Source organism: Trachinotus anak, unplaced genomic scaffold (genome assembly GCF_046630095.1).
Source record: "Trachinotus anak isolate AG129_WGS33_773 ecotype Australia unplaced genomic scaffold, CSIRO_AGI_Tana_v1 ptg000015l, whole genome shotgun sequence".
NCBI lineage: Eukaryota > Metazoa > Chordata > Actinopteri > Carangiformes > Carangidae > Trachinotus > Trachinotus anak.
In genome coordinates, this window is record NW_027273866.1 from 6777556 (window position 1) to 6797737 (window position 20182).

At 42.6% G+C, this 20182-nt stretch overlaps 1 protein-coding gene across 5 annotated transcripts in view; it reads right to left on the bottom strand.

The window, feature by feature from the left end:
- Window positions 1–20182, bottom strand: part of pacrg (PARK2 co-regulated) — a 122116-nt gene that overhangs the window by 96700 nt on the left and 5234 nt on the right. For 4 of the 5 annotated variants that reach the window (XM_071498025.1, XM_071498027.1, XM_071498026.1 and 1 more), the window contains exon 2: window positions 7130–7264. In XM_071498025.1, coding sequence (XP_071354126.1) covers window positions 7130–7264 — 135 coding nt within the window. Of the gene's footprint in view, window positions 1–7129; window positions 7265–9590; window positions 9667–20182 lie in introns of all 5 variants that reach the window. The other variant, XM_071498029.1, reaches the window with a different exon arrangement.

Below are 20182 nucleotides of genomic sequence, written 5' to 3' on the forward strand. Positions count from 1 at the left end.
TCAGAACACAGACATGCCATTTAAAACGCACATACCAGTGAAAACCATGTTGGTGGTGGATTTGAATGGGGAAATGCCGCATGAACATGCAGCAGAACTGCGTCATACATCTCTTGTAAGATTGGGGTATTGATGAAAAGAAATTAATAAATGTGAGCACCAAGAGGGAAGCTGGGCACAGGATGCAGGAAAAAGAAGATGCAGAGAGGACACCAACCCACTCAATCTCACGTCCTTTGTCCTCTTTGTGTCTGTCCTGTCCACCCTGACTGATAATAGAACAGGTCTGCAGTTAACCCCACTTATTCTTTATGCTGCTCTCACTCCCGCTCTCCCTCTATTTCTATTCCTCCCTCACTGGCTCACACACAGCTGCAGCCGGTCCATTAAGTTAATTAAAGGCTCCATTTTGAGCTGGAGCCCGCTAGCAAATACAAGTGCCAATCAATAGATCTCTGGCTTATTTTGTGGGAGGGAGGGGTGACAGCACTGGTGCTGCATTCAGGGACATGATTTGTAGCTTTGGCAGACAAGCCATGTCCCTCTCTGTCTTGTCCTCTGTCTCTGTCTAATTTGGTAGCCACCTAGCCCCTTCCACAATCTCCTTCCCTCTCTTCACTGTGATGTCATCACTTTACTCTCCCGTATTTACCCCCAGCTATCCAGCTTTTCCCATTTGGCTCCCAGAAGTCAGAGTCCTGTGTTTCCCTACAACAGCGTGTTTGCAATTGTTTTAGTCATTATATGCACAGGGTAGCCAGCTAGGTGGGGCTGCAGCTGGGGTTGGAGGCATGAGAGGCTGGGGTGGGCGGTAGTGGAGCTGAGATCAACAGGGTGTCCAGGGGGTGATGTGAGCTTGGGGATGAGAAGAGGAAAGAACAGCGGGACATAGGAGGAGGGCCTAAGGAAAGGAGACTGCACAGCATTCCAAAGAACACAACACAGACTGAGAAGCTCATTTTCATTTCTGAAGCCATGTCTAAAAGTGCCAATATAAGCTTTCGCATGCTGGTTTGAGGAGAGTGGCTGGATGCAGGTCACAGCAATATGTGGAAGTTTCACAGATAAAGATAATCATTGCTGGTAATTGAAAATAAATGTAAACTACAGTATATTGCCGTATCTCTAGCACCATATAGAAGCTGGGTCATATTTTTCCATACCCATAGACAGAAGTAAAGACATGAACAGTTTTATATCGATTCACATTGTAAGTCATCATCTGAAATAAAAGTTTATCCAGTGATCCTCCATCCAAAAATCTATTTTTGCTATTGTCTCATACCACAGCAAGAGTGGAAGGCCCACAGGCTAAACAACCATCATCAGTTTCATGTAGCGTTCGTCTGCTATGAATAATGGCTGAGGGCGGCAGGCGGTGCAGCAGTTCAAGATCCACAGACAAGCTCTCTCTGCTGGATTCCTTGGTTCCAACAGTCCTTCCATTCCTGCAGTCACACCAGCAGCATGGCAGTGCCACAGCTCATCTGGCTTCTTCCCAGCAGTCATTCGACAATTCTCTCCCTCCAGGGAGGCAACCCATACAGGCCTTGATGGTTAGCCAGTGTTGTTTGTTGAAGACCTTTTTCTTCCACCTCCTTCCTCTACTCCTCTTTCTCTTTTCATCTCTCATTTTCAGTGAGAACGCCTGGTGCTTTTTCCACTTCTCTAATCTAAACTCCCTCTTTCTCTCTCCTCTCTCCTCTCAGAGAAAGCCCAGGGGGGCTTGTTCATATTCTCTCCTCTTATTGTGTTTCATCTTTTTCCTTATGACACAGAACTATCCCCCCAGAGTCTCCAGCTTCCAGCCAGGGAACTGGAGAAAACGCATGGTTAACCCCATTTTATTCTGTCTATTCAAAGGTTCCCCGACAAAGCTCTAGTGCTCACAGCAGATAAGAAATCACTCACACAGAGTAGAAGAGAAGGTATGGTATGCATTCAACAGATGTAGAAGAGAAGGTCATTTTCTGTGAGTGTGTCATTCGAAAGGAGCAGAGCATTTTCTAAGCAATATGTTGCGCCATATTGTGCATAGAGCTCACTTACCGAGGAATAATGAAAAAGCTGTTGTGAAAGTGGCATGCTGCTGTACTTTTCGCTGGCTATAGTATCTCTTTTCAAATGGGTTACTTTAAGCTTTTCCATTTCTCAATTGAACTTAAGGAGATAATATAAACACAATGTTATAGTGAACTCCTGTCAAATATGCACTATGTCCATGATATAACAAATTAAAGAGACAATGCAGTCATTATTGTACCATAGGCCATTGCCATAAAGTCCATACTGCTTTTGCCATTTGCACACCGTATGACAATTTACTGTTAATTTGTCAAGAGTAGCACTCAGCTGTGAATTGACTCCAAAGCAAAATGATGTACCCATGCCATGTAATATAGTTGTCAAAAGCAGGGGTTATCAACCATAAGATATGATACATAAAAATGTAAATGGTTCAAAGGCGGGAAAGGAGCGCGGGAGAGAAATAAGGCTCCTCTCCATTGCTGTTTCTGCAATGACCTCATCTCTCTTTCGCCCCACTCTTTTGCTTTTGCTTGGTTTGATTCCCTGTCTCTCTATCTTTTACTTTCTCGTATCAAGCACACACTCCCACTGCGTTTCTTAAGTACATGCTCCCTCATCCTCGGTCACCCTAACCACCTCATTTCTCCAGCCCTCCCTCCTCTCCAACTCTCACTCTCTGCGTAATTCAATCATCCCAAGGAGATGGATATCCGTCCCCTAGGAGCGCTTACGCTCTCCATTTCCTAAAGCGCTTGATCAGATTAATTGATTGTCCCCCCCCCATCTCTGTGCCCCCTCTGCCGACTGAGGCTGGGGTGGTGGTGGAGGGTGTGCAGAAATCAGGTTTGCATTGATATTTTTATAAAATGGCTTTTTCCTTCTGCCCCCAGACAGACCCCACAAAAGGACAAAAGGGAAAAGATAAAGTACATGAGCCAGGAGAAGGGGGGTGGTGGGTGACATGGAAGGGTGGAAGCCCGCAGGAACAGACAGGCAGGATTTATAAAGAGGGCGAAACAACAACCTGGAGCATACAGGAGACACAGAGCTGAACAGCAGATCAAGGGACAAGATAAAGTGCACAGGCAATCAATGAAATAAAATAAACATGGCTGTTTTGGGGGTGTACAGTACGTGTGAGGTAAGTGTGCGAGCATGCATTTGTGAACCATGATGTTTGGCTGCAAGCCTGCAGAGCACAGGAGAGGGTAGAGATGGGAGAGTCAAACCAAGCCCCACAGGGAACGCATGAAGCCCTCAACTCATCCATTATAACTGAGAGCCAAGCGGCTGCCATGTCTCCTGATTGCTGAGTCCCGGCAGACCTCTCTCTCCCTCTCTCTCTTTCTCTCTCTTTTTTTCTGTCCCACTCTTTCTCTCCATCTCTCTCTTTTTGGCACTGGCGATCGTAGTAGATTTCAGTGCTGTTCCAGGCCTTTGGCTTCTATGTGGTGGCAGGGGCCAAATACACACACAAACATACACACACACAAGCACACAAAAACACCGGCACACAAATACACATAAAGGATAGGAACTCACTCCTCTCTCTTATCTATCTGCCGCACATGTTCCCCATACGTGTAAAGCTTTTACCTGAGCACGCCATTACAGCTGAGGCTTTTACCTCTGGAGAGCCAAATTACCTTTCAGATACAACCTTCCCTTTTTCAACTTGCCCTTGACATTTAGTTCACTTGCATTTACCCTGTACATATAGACTCAAACACGCATCAAATCACTTGCATACAACAGCTTGCAGGCACGTACACAGACACACATGCACACACAAAGTTGTATGTCCCCATGCCCATAATTCTTTATCAGTTAGACCTCCCACATTTTCTACAAATTCTTCTTGTTGTACAATATCTTCTATGTTCAACAAATACTGTGTGTTTGCAGGATAGAAGCCACAGTTTAGGCAGAATCATACTGTAACCCCTGATTAAAGTATGTTCTTTATAGCTGCAAAGTGTTTCATGCTTTGCATTAACAGGTAAGGCTCGCTTTACATCTGTTTTAGTAAGAAAACAAGAGACCATCTCCTATCAATAGGGGAAAATTCATCTAATCATGCTAGCCCCTGCTCTGTACTTACTGCCATCCAAATTACAACAAGACTCCTTCACCTACACTAATGTATCCAAAGACAGTATGTTTTGAAACCATAAAAATGATTAGGCCAGCAAGTAATTGTAGATAATTAGAAATTGATGTTTTCTCTTTTCACAATTAATCATGTACTTTATTAAAAGCCCAATATGCATTATTTATCACTGATTGAAATTACTACCTGTTAAATTAATTGGTTGGTGCAGTATCTGCTGATCCAACTGTGAAGCAACACCACACTTTGCAGTTCTATATGCAAGTCATTTGCAAGACCGCTCACACAAGCCAATTCTATGCTCTCAGCCCAGCATGAAATGGTGGAGAGGTTTATTTATTCTTAAAGAAAGCATTTAGCAAGCCAAAGAGACTGAGATATATTTTTCAGGAGTTAGTGGGCCCTACTAAATCTACAGCATCTTACATTTCACAAGTGACAATAAAGAGCTTTCCAAAACTCAAAAATGTCTGCTTAATGTGTTCATAATGTGCAAATCAAAGCTTGTTGCCATGTGCTAAAGTCTACTGTCCGACTGTCCAGCAGTCAAAGCTCACTATTCAAGCTTCACGAAAGGTACTGAGCACCAGCTGTTTTTTGAGCTACATTGCTTTCAGTGTAGGTGTGTTCAGTACTCCTAGCACTGTTGGTAGCTACCCATGTAACAGTGCACAGTTTTGACAACATCTAATAATGCCAAGTTTGACCAGAGGTGCAACAGATATTGAACTTTTAAGCAGATTAAGTCAAGGAAACTGTGCACTACTAAGTACTAATATGTATTACTGAAAATGTAAAAAATATATAGCCTATTAAGGAGCTCAACATATAATCTCTTTAATGATTATGACACAATATATAATCACAGTTGCAACACTGGGATTGTTAATTGTTCAATTGCTACATGCAGCAAAACTGATACTGAGAGTAGACTCCTCCACTCCCATCAAAGCCTGTTAGGGAAACACAAGAAATTGTTTCCACAGTAGGTTATGACAAAACTGATTTTCCACCAGAATATTAACTCAAACAACTGCCTAAAGCCCACTGCTGGGCCATTATGGTGTGAGAGGGGAAATGTTAATGACATGCAGCAGATGATTCATCGAGTACACAGAATCACATGCTGCTGCTCCCTGCTGCTTGGAGGGGGAATGACCATGTCAGTGGCAGGAGGCAAACAGGAACTATGTGCACCTGTAAAGAGGAGATGATGATATTGATTGGACAGACTTGTTTGGCTAAATATGCAGACTGTTTGTCTATTTCATTGTCAATTTGAGAATTTGAGAGTTTCATTGGCTGTATACTGCTGCACAGAGACAAACATATATACACAGCATTTTTTACAGTGGAAGCTGAACCTCTGACCTGAGCACATACACACTCATCAGAGCAGACTGTCAAACTGATTCGCACATGCACACACAAACACATGTGAGCACACACACTCTGTATGCTCGAGTACTCAGCCCACAAACTAAATCAACACACCATTTATTTTTTCTTTCCGAAAGACTCTCTCTTTCTTACTTTACCCAGACTTTTTATTTGCTAGGGGGCTGAGCTCTCAGACTGGGATTGATCCTGAGCTGCCGTCTTGAACCTGTGCCCCGAGGGCAGCTCAGTGCAAACACACAGCTACCCCTCACCACTTACTCCAATCACGGTAACACACTCTGTTACACTATACCCGACCACACAACAGATGAATGCACCAAGTGCCGGCCATCTGCACTTGGACTGTTTTAAACAAGCAGCAGGCTGATGAAGACCAAATTTAAGAAAAAGGGAAAATGTATCTCATCCATTGAAACAGTTTTATAAAAAACACTCCAGACACTTGTTCACAGGCAAAGTGCAAACCCAAAGAGTCACAATGGACTTGAGAAATAAGCTCTTCTTTTGGAAATGATTTTAAAAAATGACTAGTGTGTGTATAAGTATTGGGGGGAAATCAATAAGCATAACAGCCACACTAGATATGACAGCAACAATTTCATACAGCAGATTCCATTTGCTGAGTGCTTTTTCATGGGCAGAGCACAAAAGAAATCCATTATTTTTTGCAAACGCAAAGACTCATTTGAACATTTTACATAAATAATTCATACAAAGAGAGTTGCTTTTACCATGTTTTCACCTGAAGACAGACAGCTAACTAGAGAAAAAGCTCACTCACCCACCCACCCTTCCTCCTCTCTTTGAAGTGGGAAAAAAGGGAGGAAAAGGGCATAATTTGTTTGATTCATTTATCGTTGCTTGCTATGAATAAATGTCATTAAGAATGGTTGCTGCACCACAGTTGTGAAGTTATGGAATAGCTGGCAGCATACTGGGAGCTGAAATAAAGCAACATGGTGATTAGAAGAATGCATCCATCCCACACACACTGTGCCAGTCAGGAGCCTAATGGCTCCATGGAGGCTTGTGTGTACAAACACATATAGTACACACAAATACATACACAATTACACCCTGTGTTTTGCTGTGACTGCCCTGAGTTCCTATAGAGTATATGATTGATAGGTTCTGTGAGACAGGTGAAGCATTCATGTGAGCTAATCTACACTGCCTCCTACAGGATAACAGCCCACATTGGACCTGGGAATATGTGAGAAACTGTCATCATCCCCTTCAGCCAAGTCGATAGTGGTGTTTGCATAGCACATGTCAACTTTTCATCTTCAACAATTCAACACAACTGCTTGATAGCAAAGGTGGACTCATGCAGAAGATTGTGCACAGACTACTGCATCTCAAAATCTTATATATTCTTCATGGGCTGATTGATGTTTCCTCCTTGCAAGCTTCTAATTGGGTCCCAATAGCTTTGCATTTTCTCATAAAGGTTATTTAGAGAACCTACCCCCATCCCCATTCTGACATACAGTGTTCCCTCATGGCAAATTTAGCACTCTAGCCTTTTTGTCAATATCATGTGAAAACCATAAGCATTAGTCAATCCTAACCGAAGGGCAGTGTCCCTACCTTCCATGCAATGCGGTTGCCTTTGGTGTCATGCTCCAGTGCCATTGGAAACTCTCCACGCTCATAGAACTTGCGAAAGATGGTTGGTTTAGAAGGGCGTTCCCGAAAAGCCCCTGCAGCCGGAGGACCCACCACCTGGTCAGACACAAAGGAGAAAATGGGAATGAAGAGAAGGGAGCAAAATAGAGAAATAAACAGAATGAGACATACACAACAAGTGAGAGTGTTGTCGTATGAAATCAGAATTGACTGTGTTTTCTCCTACAAGAATAGAAACACTCCCACTGCCTTTTCTTAAAAGTAATTCAGGGAGACACATGTGCCTGTTTCTCTGCTCCTCCAAGGAAGGAAAAACACAGATAGTGTGCACTTGTGTGTGCATATGTGTGTGCATTGGCCCTGTAGCCAGAGGCACTGCCAAAGGCATTGTTAGGATCATCTTTTCTCTGCCTCCATACTGGATATGTGCTATTACTGTGCCACTGAAAGCCAATGGGACTCCTATCACATCAGTCACAGTGTCTGCTGCTACTTTTGCGGGGGCCATTGGTGGTGGCACCCATACAAGAGATGTAAGCAAATGCAGCATATTGGAGTGGAAAGGAGAGGGAGTGAAGATTTTAAGATTAGAAAAAAGAACTTGTCATTTTAATACTGTCTTCCACAGGACAGACAAATTGGTGTTACTATTTAATTTTTCAAAAGTGTTATTAACATGTTCAAAGATAATACAGAGGCCCCAAAAGGACCAATTACCCAAAAATACCTACAAAGAAACACTCATACTCTATTGACAAAGTCACCAAAACCTCTCAGTGAAGACCCAGCGGTGAGATTGTTCAACTGGGAGCCACTCATGTACTTGAAGAGTTCGGATTTATTTGATTGAAAACATTAGAGCTTTGCAAACAGCATGTTTTAGTGGACGAATGACAGAATGTTGGAGCCAGTCTTTTCCCTGTCTATGTCCCTTGTGTGCATCCTTCGCCATCTGTGTCACGCTACCACATGACTGGCAGATGTGTTGCTGTCATTAATCCTCAGATTACCACCCACTGAGAAACAGAATTTTGCCACAGAAGCCCACAGGCAGAGCAAAGTGGGACTGGGATGTATTCTCTTTGGCATGACTGCCTAAGATTGGTTTGCAATTTGAGATATTTTCTATTACTGGGATTCTACCCAACGGTAGTTTGGATTTTTATGTTACATCATTCACTAGTGTTGCCTGTTTGTTGCATAATTCAAAAACAAAATAGATGTGGAGAAGCCTAGAACCACAAATGTAGCTCAGTAAATCCGCCACAAAGGAATGATTTAACATGGATCAAAGTTTAAGTTTCACGTGCGATGTAGAGTAGCTGGTACCAGCATAGCTAGGCTCAAGAGAAACAAGAAGAGAGGAGAAACTACGATGAGGTACCCTAAGCGAGTGTCTCACAGCACTGCATTTAAACAGCCCTAATGCACCATGGGATCACAGCGCAGTCATTTCAAATGAATTCGTTTGGAGCATTTGTTTACCATGCCAGGGAATTCTGAATAATATTATGCTGAATTAATAGGCACAGGTTTGTATACCTGCAGGAAAAAGACTACCCAAACAAAATGTCTGTGACTAACAATGCATGTAAAACACAAGAATAGACACTTTGCAGTATCACCTACTGTACTAGCAGAAAAGAAATCCTTTACAACAAATAATTCATGTATGCCTGCTATCATCTTTTAAATCACATCTTTTATTTTGAGTATAATTTTAGTTGCAATGGAGTGTTTAATCATGACGGATAACAAAAAATTGTTGCACCAGTTCTTTTGTATAACCTTGTAAATAGTGCACTTATGAAAAAGAGACATTGCTTCTAGTTTTCCTTGTATTAGGTTTCAATCAATTAGTCAATAACCGCTTGATTTGTTTTATCTTAGTATCATCATTCATAGTTAAAGTTAAATTGGCTCATTAGTATACAGTAAGTTAATACAAGAGTGACAATGTCATTTCATTTAGATGCAACATATGTCACTATTATCTGTTTTTCTTCCCTCTTTTCTCTGTCTCTGTTGATTCCTTTCACTGCAGGAGTTGTTTTGCAGCCCAAGCAGTGGAAACAGGAAGCTGTAAAGCTTGCAAGATCAGTGCTGCTCCAGCCTGCAGGAGTGACAAAGCCCTCATATCCAGGTAGCTACGACGGCAGTTGAGCCACGCTGCACTGGGAGGCTAAAAATAGCTCAGACTGGGCAGCAGGGAGAGAATGAACCCAGACTGCACTGACTGGCTGAGCAGCTTTTATGGTCAGGAATGATGACGCTGCAGTCAATTCCATGGCCTGTGTTCATGGCTGAAGTGTTGCAAGTTTCACAGCTATTTCCCCATTTTCCCTCCAGTTATGATCACTTGCACACCAAAAGTCAGAAATATGCATGCACAATGGCATATTTTTCTTGTGGATCTTCTCACCTTACTAAATGCCAAACACAGAAGCCATTTCCTCCATCACTGATGTAGGCTGCTGTTCCAAGCAGCTTAAGGAGAACTGTAATAGGAACAGCATTGTGGGGAGATTATCACCTTCTGGTTTCCTGATGCTGTCCCAATGAACTCTCTGCTCCTGTTCTACCATTTATTACATTTGGGTGTAAAGCTCCTTCACGCTGAGAGAAAAACTACTATCACTGCATTCGAAAGTAATAGCTATACCCACTATGCTAGTTTGTCTTAGTGCAGTTTAACAAACACTAGAGTTTGTTTCTTCAGTTTTGAAGCCTTCTGAGACGCAACATGAACTTATGGACAGATCATGACAAGCATTTAATTTCAGAAGCACATGGTGTCCATGTGGTGAGAAACAATCTCTCTAAGTTCTGTCTTGTATGTATGGGCAGGGATTTGTGTTTATTCAATTTAGACTAGCCATGCTGACAACAACGGCTGTTGATTCTGTTGTTCTGTTAGCCAACATGTCACATTTTTAGCTCTGCACATCTCCCAAACACATTTGAATCATTGCCTTGTTCTCCTGTCGTCCTCTGCCCTACCTGCAATTGATGGTGTGAGTAGCCACAAAGGTGGTTCTGCACAGCCCCATGCAGCCCAGCATACCCCTGTGTGATCAAAAATTCAACCCTCTTCTAAAAGTATGGCATAAACACTAACACAGAGACTGAAAAACACAGACAAAAGGAGCCTATAGACCTATACAAGCAGATAACATCCCACTCCTCAGTGGAGGCCATAAAGCGAGCCTGTGAGGCGACAGACTACAGAACAGAGATAGAAGTGGTGTAAGGCAATAAACGGGGGAAGTGTCTGTTTTGTGTGCCCCTGGTGTACACATCAGGGAGTCATAACAAGGCAGTACTGGTCAGATGAGCTCCAGGCTGTCATTTCTCTCCTTCGCCTTCACTCTGCCTCCAGATCCGTTTCCTCCCTAATGCTGTTGTCCACTCCAACTAGCTCCACCGTAACCTGGCTGCTATAAGACCCACAGAGGCAATAACACACAAACATGCACTCATGCACATACACACTCGCTCGCACACTGCACCTGCTGAGCTCCCCATGGGCGAGCCCCTGCAGACGTGATTGAACACCGGCAGGGCCTCATGCTCCTGTCATTTATAAAGGTGTCACCCTGAGAAACAGAGATGCTCCCTCTAACCTTATTAGTATGGCACTTCCATGGCTCTTCTGGTTGATGTTGACACACAGAGTGGGTGGGGTAGTCAAAAGGCAAAAGGAAAAAACGGAAAGAAAGAAATTAACGGAGAGGCTGAGGGGGGATAAAGGTGGAGAATGTGATAGGCCAGACAGAGACAGACACATGAAGAAGCTGGAAAGAAATGAAATGAGAAAGAACAGAGAGACAAAGACAGAGGAAATCAGGAGATGGAGAGGGAGGATGGGGGAGGGAGATGGAGGAATGGTGGATATGAAAAGAAGAGGGAGACAGGGAGACAAGAGGTGTGGCTCATCAATTCTGAGGGTGAGTTCAGCATGGCGGGGCTGCTGCAGCATGTAGGTGATCCATCACTGTGCCAGGGCCTCCAGCTCCATCGCTCTCTCTCATCTCTCCATCTCTCTGCCCCCATACCACCACCCCAAAACTCCCCTGAATAGCTCTGACAGATATCTAGAGAAGGACTGTCAATTCATTGTCAACCCTGCATTGCCATCACTACTGCACTTCCTCAAACAAGACCATCATTAATCTCCCTCTTCATTTCTACCAATCACCCGTCTGTCTCTTTTCTGTCTGGCCAAAATTGCATTTTGTTGTATTGCATTTGTAGGGGAACAAGGGTGCTACTGCACATGGGTGCATTATATCACCTGTTAAGTGAGGCAGCAAAGGGGGTAGGCACCCTCTTGCTTGCTCGCTCTCTCTCCCTCTGCATTTCACTGCTGTTCTCGGTTGAGAGGTTATTGAAATCTAGCTCCATACAGAGGGCCGCCTTTCCTGAGGGAGGGAGCAGGGTAGGTGAGTCACAGAGGATGGAATAGACAGGCTGAGGCTCTCCTGATAAGGTCAGTGTGCACATTGCTGCCGCAGGCAACAAAATTAGCTCTCTATATTTACAGGGCATTTTCTGCTATAGCCCAACCGGCTGCCTGTCCACTGCCCACCAGGGATACAGGCTGGGCTAGAGATGTATGCTTTATTCTCAGACTGCATTTAAATGAAAAAGAAACAGACCACATTTTGGAGGTATTCAAGCTGTTAGGGAATGTCTGCTATATGGTCATGTCCAAACAATTATTCAACAGGATATTTTGCCTACTCATTCCCTCTGCAGGGCAAAACACAGACTGGTGGGAGGCTGATTCCTTTCAGAAGAATAAATCTGCAATATTTGTGCAGCACTCCATTAATTTCTCATGACCAAACAGCAAGAAGTGCAATCAGTGTGCGAGTGAGTTTCATTATGTGCAGAAATTAGCCCTGTTGTGAGAGACAAGGTCAGATGGGAACAAATGAGTAAAGAGCTCTCACTGGATGAAAAAAACCTGGACTGATGAAAACTGATGAAAGGTAAGTCTTTTGTTCAGAGCTCACAGGACCATAGAGGGGTGTTCAATTGTCACCATGTCAGAGGCTTTTGCATCAACTGTATCGTGCACACACGCACAAGGGCAGGGATGTTTGTAATGAAAAATGACGACACCACTAGGCAAAGACGACACTACACACCTTGTGTCACAACAAAGACACAACGATGAAACAGGTGACAGCCACCGACTATTGAACTGTGCGCAAGAGGGATAACTTTAAAGAAGAACTTAAAAAAGAAGCTTCTAGTGTTCAAAAGCCCCCCACTGTTTTCTGTCTCCTCTAGTTTAACCCCATCACTTAAAAGAACAGCATAGACACCGGGAGACGTTAACGGGCTGTGAAAGAAAGAGTTTGAGGTAGGAGCGTGAGGGGAGGAGTGTAAGTGAAAGAGGCTGTGTGTGAGCAACCAAAAGAGAGTGAGCAAGACAGAATGAGGGAGAGAGAGGGAGCGAGAGTGCCCTGAGTATTTTCCGTCTTCTCTGTGTGGTTCACTTATCAGCCAGGCAGCAGGGCAGCCTTGTGCTTACAGAGCCCTATTGGCTGATTCATATCACCAAACCACAGTTGAGATGATGGCACAGAGTAAATCAGCCTGCATGGCAAGGGCAAAATATATTAGCTCTTACTACTTGTTAAGTGCATGGGAAACCACATGCACTGAGGCTGAGGCTAAACTTAAAAGAAAAGAGAACATTGCTTGACTCACTTGAGTCAGAATTAAAACCAAGATGCACTTCAGTGTGCATCTTTACCAATACAAAATAATGTAAACACACATGCACAATGCACATCACATCTGTGCAAGTTACACTTAAACCATACAGTTTATTGCATAACTAACCATTCACTGACTAGTCTTTTCAGCAGTCTTTTTATCAATTATTGCTACAACACTGTTTCATCTTGCAAAGTTAATGTTCAGTTTTCTGCTACCTTTAGCAATTGTGCGCATCATGTATATGTGTGTGTGTATAGGCAAAGAGAACAAAGCACACGCCCTCTAGTCTGCCTGTTAAGAGAACAGGGCATGCACTGATCCAGTGCTTTGTCTTTACAGCCCCAATCAGTGACGACACCTGATGATATTAAAAGACTGTGCTGGGCCATGAAATTAATGAGACACACAAGGAAAACCACATCCCTGACTTGCCACTTCTGCTGCTGAGAAAGAAGAATTTAACTGTCCTCCCAATTTTATTCACCAAATAAGTAGCCTCTCATCAATAAATCTCCTCATAACTACATTTAATTCATAGACTGAAAATCTCATCACAGAATATTAGTGTTCCTGAAGTCAGTGATAACACTTTGTTTTAGAGTGCTTATGGAGTGCTGGCCAGAGCTCAGAATAGCAGGATGACTCACCCAAAAGTTGAAATCTAAGTTTTTTTCTCAGGTAGTAAGGAAAAGCCAACCAAGTAGAGAAGGAGGCATCGTAGAAATAAACAGTCAGAAAACATGCTGCTGAGATGGGCAAGCAGGGTGGAACCAGGCGAGGAGATGAGAAGCTAGAAAGTGAGACAGAGGCAACTAGGTGTAGTTGTGACCATACACATTAGTGAGCTGTGGAAGATTTGATTTGGCAGCAACAGGCCCACAGGGGGAGGAATAGGAGAAGGAGAAAGCCAGGGCAGCAGGAGGCCATTGATTTCACCACAGAGCTACAGACAGACAGCAACAGACAGGCAGCCACAGAGAGCAGAGAGGAGGTCAGTCTGCAACCTCACCATACCACACCACCCCACTACCACACACATTGACACAGTGACACAGGTAGGCCCAGCACTGACAGATCCCTGAGGAGTGAAGGGGTTGTGGAGAGATAAGCAGACTGCATATGGCAAGACATACAGGTTCTACCTCTGATATGGGAATATTGTTTAACAGTGAAGAACATTATCTAGGTGATTAGTATGTATTGCAAAATGATCCCCAGGCCTTGGTCTTATCACACACCCCGTGTGACTTTCTATTCCTGGAAATCAGTCTTGCTGCCTGTAAGGCCGTCTGTTAAAAATGATGCGAGAGCTTTGCTTACAGAGACACCATGCAGAGACCAAAGCCTGGCATGGTCTGAAATTTGACCTTTACATAAACAGGGAGAAAGCACACTGAAGGCTATATCCCTACTAGGAGATATTCAAGACTCAGAGCCTGACTAATTCAGCTACATGCATCCAGTCACACAAACACAAACACGCTCACACACACACACACACACATACACTTTTCTGCTCCCTCTCTCTATTTCCTTCACCTTATTGAATGTAACAAAAATGCTTATTAATCCAAAATTTGTTTACTCCACAGACTAAGAGTGGAGAAGGACTCCCAGCAGAGGTTGTTACAGGAAACTGTGAATGATATATATGGAAGAAAGGTCTGGAATTGAGACCTCCTGCAAGGAAAATGCTCTGAATGATAGTCCACACTTCAGATTAGCTCGAGAGACAAAAAAAAAATGTTTGCTCGTTGGATGCCTGAAAGCAGGCAACTTCTCAGATGCCTCAAATCTCACACTGTGCTTGCTACAGCAGCTTTCTCAAACAAGGAGGTGACAAGTTTAGCTGCGTTACATGGAGGCACTCACACACAGACACACACATGCACAAAGTCACACAGATAACGCACGCCCAAAACACTTTGTGTAAGCCACTCCTCTCTTCTGAGCTAATTTATTCAGAGAGCAGGATATGTATGAAAGTCATACACATTCACTTTGGTTTTATCAATCCCTGCTTCTCCAATCCATTCATCTATCCATCCACCTATCCAATTACCCCTCTCACTTCTCCACCTATTCCTCTGCATTGCAGGTGGCTGATGCTCTAACAGTGAAACAGGTGTCTAGGGGATTAGTATGAGTCTTTATGTGCCACCTCCTCTATCCCACACCTCTGATGACAAACATAAATCAAAGTCAAGTCAAGTCAGTTTTATTTATATGGTGCCAAATCATAATATTAGTTATCTTTTTCTATAGAGCAGGTCTAGACTATACTATACAATATTATTCATGGCAACAGTGGCAAAGAAAAACTGTCTTTTAACAGGAAGAACCTGGCTCTGGGCGGGCAGCCATTTGCCTCAGCTGTCAATCAGGGGCTTGCTACAATAGCAGCCAGGTAGTATGCCTCATCTCATTGTCAAACACCACACAGCTACAGTTAATGCAAAAGATTTTGAAAACAGACTGCACCAAAGTAATGATTAAAAAGTGCATTATTGTTTATTATTTAGGCAAGAGTAAAATATGACCTCCAAAGTTCAGTCTGAGCAGCAAAATCCCTTTTATCTTCAATCATAAACTGAACACTCATCTATTTAAGAGGTGTGCTACGTCATCCTCTCCCTCCTGAATCATATTCACTCTCCAGTCTTTCTCCTCTACTTACTCTAATTTCCTCTCATAAAAAAAGCTGCCCTCTATGAGTCTCCTTGGCTTGAATTTTTAATCCTTTTTGTGGCCCATCTCAAAGGAATGTTGTCAAGGTAATGTGATGATGACCCTTAGACTTCTCATTAAGTCACTCGCTATCACAGCATCAACTAAATGTCTAAGATGTTAATGTAAAAGTAGTGTAACAAGTTTTCTTTTATCCATTCCAACTAAAAATCTTAGTCACAACCTCTTACATTAGCACTCACATCAGCATCCATGTCACAACCTTATTCAGACAGCCAGACAGAGAGACCAAACAAAGTCAGTTAGATTCTACAACACTAAAAAGATGAGTGTCAGAGTGACAGATGGAAAGTTGAGCATCTGTCACTGTGCTGAACCATTTGGCTGAAATCAAAGGGAGATGAGGGCCTTCAAAGGACAGGCAAAGCAATGTCTGAGGCCAGACAGGCTCTGGTGTGCTCCGCAGATAAGGGCCAAAAGGTTATATTGCTTTTCTTCTGTCTCTCCCTTTGTTCTCCTCTGTCTTAAGGGAGTGGAAGGGAGACAGAGCAAAAAGTAGAGGAGCGAGAGGGGTAGAGAGAGATGGGGGGGGGGGCAGAGAATGAGTCATGAACAGGTTGCCTGTCTCCCTCTGCCACAGCGCGCTGTGTTGATCAAACACTCGTTAGTAGAATTTGCTTGGTGTTTCCGGACAGCGAGGGTAATGAGCAGAGGTGGCTGGAGCAGAGGGGCGCTCAGACTGTGATGTGGATCATTACTGACAGTATCGGAGTACTTTTGCCTTCCAGCCCTTCCCCTTCCATGCCTTCTCCAGCTTGCTGCGGCAGAGCCATTGCCTCCAGCATACCTTCAATTGGGAGCACTTTGACTCAGCTGGATGCAAGGCATGAGCTAAATAGCAGAGTAATCCTCAGTGGAATTTTGAAGGGAATGCACACACTACTTCAAATCCTAAAGGGTTTGCAGGTTTACTTTCTTGGCACCAGGTGAAGAACATCACAGCCCTGGAGCACCATCCAAGAAGTTGGCTGGTGTGTGTTCTAAAATGCATTCAGTGTGCAAGAGGTTGGCAACGGTGGGGGTTTCTGCTCTGACCTACCATCCCTCTTCTCTTTATAGAGATTATTTCCCTAAAGTATTCTGACAGAAACATCTTTTGTGTTGCAACACAGTATTCTAATATTTATTACAGGGTTTCTTTTGCTGCATGGTAGATTTTGTGATTGTCCTTGAGGGATTACAGACATACAGCCCATTTTGGTCTCTGTGCTGGTCAGCAAAATTCAAAAGGTCAGGCCAATGTTATTGCATTGATGGTGATGCTAAAAGATTTTCAAAGTGGGGGGCAGCAAAACAAAGGCCACCATTTGGCATTATTGGATTGGAACAACAGCGTTTGTCAGATACATTGATTTTTCTGCTACTGGTTCCCATTATGTTGATGTAGGTAGTATGTGAGCTGCCACATATGACCCTGCAGTGAAGTGTATAACACATGCCTCACACAGGCAGATTAGAACACTAAGAATGGCCCATTCTCCTCTAGCAAGGACAAGTGAGTCTGAAGGGTGATAATGATGGAGGATGGCTGAATAAGTGGCTAATGTCCTGTCAGTTAAATGCACTTAAGGATAGACTCATTTAGGTTTTAGTTTAGCTGACTTCAACGTCCGATGGACATAAGTGGACTGTGTGTCACTTGTAACAGGTACATTTACATATGGACACACAACATAATAATGTGGTACACAACATAATGCACACTCTTGCTGAAAAATTACTTAATTTGGAAGTCACTCACAATTGCCAACACTGTTACAAAAGAGGTCACAAATTGAATCTAAAGAACAGCGGCATAATGGACATACACAGTGCATCTACTAAATAAATCCTGCTGAATGGAAATCAACCTAATATGAACTGCCTTTAGCAGTGTTTTCAATGATTATGTTTAGGACATGTCTGACATGTCTAGGAGGGGTGAGGAGGGTCATTTTTGCCTTTATTTGACAGCAGCAGCAGTAGAGATAAAGACAGGAAATGTGGGTCAAGAAATGGGTATGACATGTAACAAGGGTTACATTGGCCAGAAGTTGAATGTGGATGTTATATTGTTATGTGGTATGCACCATAACCATTAGGTTGCTGGGGCACCCTCCAGTATGGCAATTTTGAGAACCTTTCTTTTTCATTTTTTAAAATCACATTTAGCCAAACTAATGAAAACAGTAATTATCTCAATATAATACAATATAATGTGAAAATTAACTGTCAAATAATTATTTTAACCATGTTTCCATGTGTAAAACAATTTTACTTGAAAGTTGAACTAAAAAGGGAAAAGTAAATCATCTGATTTGTGTTGCATAAAGTTATCACTTCACTGTCTTCACTGTCACCAAGCCTGTTGAAAACAACATTAGCTGCCAACATATCAAGTAAATAGATTTTTATGGTAATTCCTTATTATTTACAGGAAACTTGGTGTGTAATGAACAAGATAACCACTGTGGATGTATTCGTGCTTCAGATATTACTGATGTTGTGGGGACATATTTCTGTTTACACAGTCACATTTTGGGGATTTGTCTTATTTATGGGGACAAAAAGCAAGTCACTGTAATGTTAATCATTCAATTTTAAGGTGGCGACATGTTTTAAGTTTAGGGTAAGGTTAGGGTTTGGCAAATAGTAGTTATGGTTAAAGTAAGTGTCCAGGAAATGAACTGACATTACAGTCCTCTGTAATGTCCTCTGAAGTCATGGAGACATGACTGTGTGCGTGTGTGTGGTTATGTTAAATGTAGCAACATCAAAGTATGTCTTCATATTGATCTGTGCTTTAAATATGACCAAGACTAAGTGAAATCAAGTACATAATTCAGTCAACACCGCTGCAGTCTTTCTTTTGATACAGGAAGGACACTGCTCATAGAAGAAGCATAGGTCTTAATGTCCTCTACATTGGTTATCACATGACATAGGGCTAATTAACTCTAGAGCGGAAAATAGAGGCCCTGTAAGGAGCAATAAACATTCTCCATTAAAAGCCATCTAATTAGAATGCAAGCTACAGGGGCTTGAAGGAGAACATAACAAACAGAGAGGCCAGTGTAATTGTCAACCAAGCTCTGAGGAAAGCAAACATAATAGACATAATCAGCAGAGCACTTTCTATAAGGTCATGGTAGAATGCCGTGGAAGTACTTCTCCATATCTGACTGAAGTTTCCAGATGGTGTTTTCCTCAAACACCGAAAAGGTCACAGACATTTCAGCAGTCATGCACTTCAGATAGCATGCCATCAGTTCTAACCTAATCTATCTGTTGATACCTGGTGAGAACAGCATGAAGCACAGAAACTGCTTCTTTAAGTTCTGCCAAATTCATCCTTAGTTGCAATATACATTTTCAGTGTGATGAAAACACCAAATTTTGATTTCTACTGTATCAAAGCAACAACTCAAAAGAAATAACATTTCACAGACAGGCTTTTCCTCCCTTTATGGTCACTTTTAATTAACAACATTTCATGGATAAAAAAACATCTTTAAACAATGTTGAAAATGTGCTTCCATTAGGGGTCAGTCTTATTTTTCCACTGCTTTTAAGGTAAGCAGCAAGGCAGGAAAAGTCAACAAAGTCCAAAGTTATGGGGAAACTGTAAGATTTCCAAGCCAGCTAATGCTCCGTCCACTCAAGGCCTTTAGGCTCCGTGGTTGATCGATAGTAATGGAAACGCCAGCAGGCCTCCAGAGCCCATTGCCAATTTAACCTGTTTTACCATGACTCAATTCTTCCCTCTTCTTCAAATAACCCAGCTGCTTACCGGGATGGACTACAGGCTTCTGGTGCTGAAGCAGAGGGAAGGAAAGAGGGATGCAGAAAAATAGTTTTAGTGTGTGCAAGGGTGTGTGTGCCTACAAGCACCACTGGTTTAGAAAACACTTCCATGAGACAGTTCAAGTGAGGTAGGCAAGCAGACAGGTGAGGGAAACTAAAGCATAGCATCCAACCACAGAAATTTGCTCAATTTGCCTTTACTTGCACAGGCATGCTTCACACAACACAGAAACAAAAAACCCAGGCCAGCTTCATGGTCAATTTATGTATCACGCTGGGAACATTATGAGTTCCTGTGTCAGGTAAATGTGTTTGGAGCGATGAGGAAGAATGATTTTGAGTGCAAGTGAAAATAATAAATAGACAGATTCATCTCCATAAAAGCTTTCAAGGATTCAATCTTGGTCAGTAACTGCCTGCTATCTAAATAACTGACAATGAGCTTATTTTTATCTCAAACTTTTATCTTTACTGTGTTCATGTTCTGTTTCTGATTATTTCTCCACTCTATGGTGTTTCAATTGCTAAAAAAGGGATTTAATCATTTTAAATCAAGCTTTAACTGATATACATCAGGCTATTAGAAAAATTGTTAAATGTGGATTAATTCAAAACCAAATTAAATTTAAGACAGCATTTTAACTAGGTTTAGATTGCAATTCAAAGTAAGATTACATTTAATTAGGTTGCACTGAAATTCTGGACTCATTTAAACCCTAATCAATGATCAATTCTGAACTGTCACTTGTT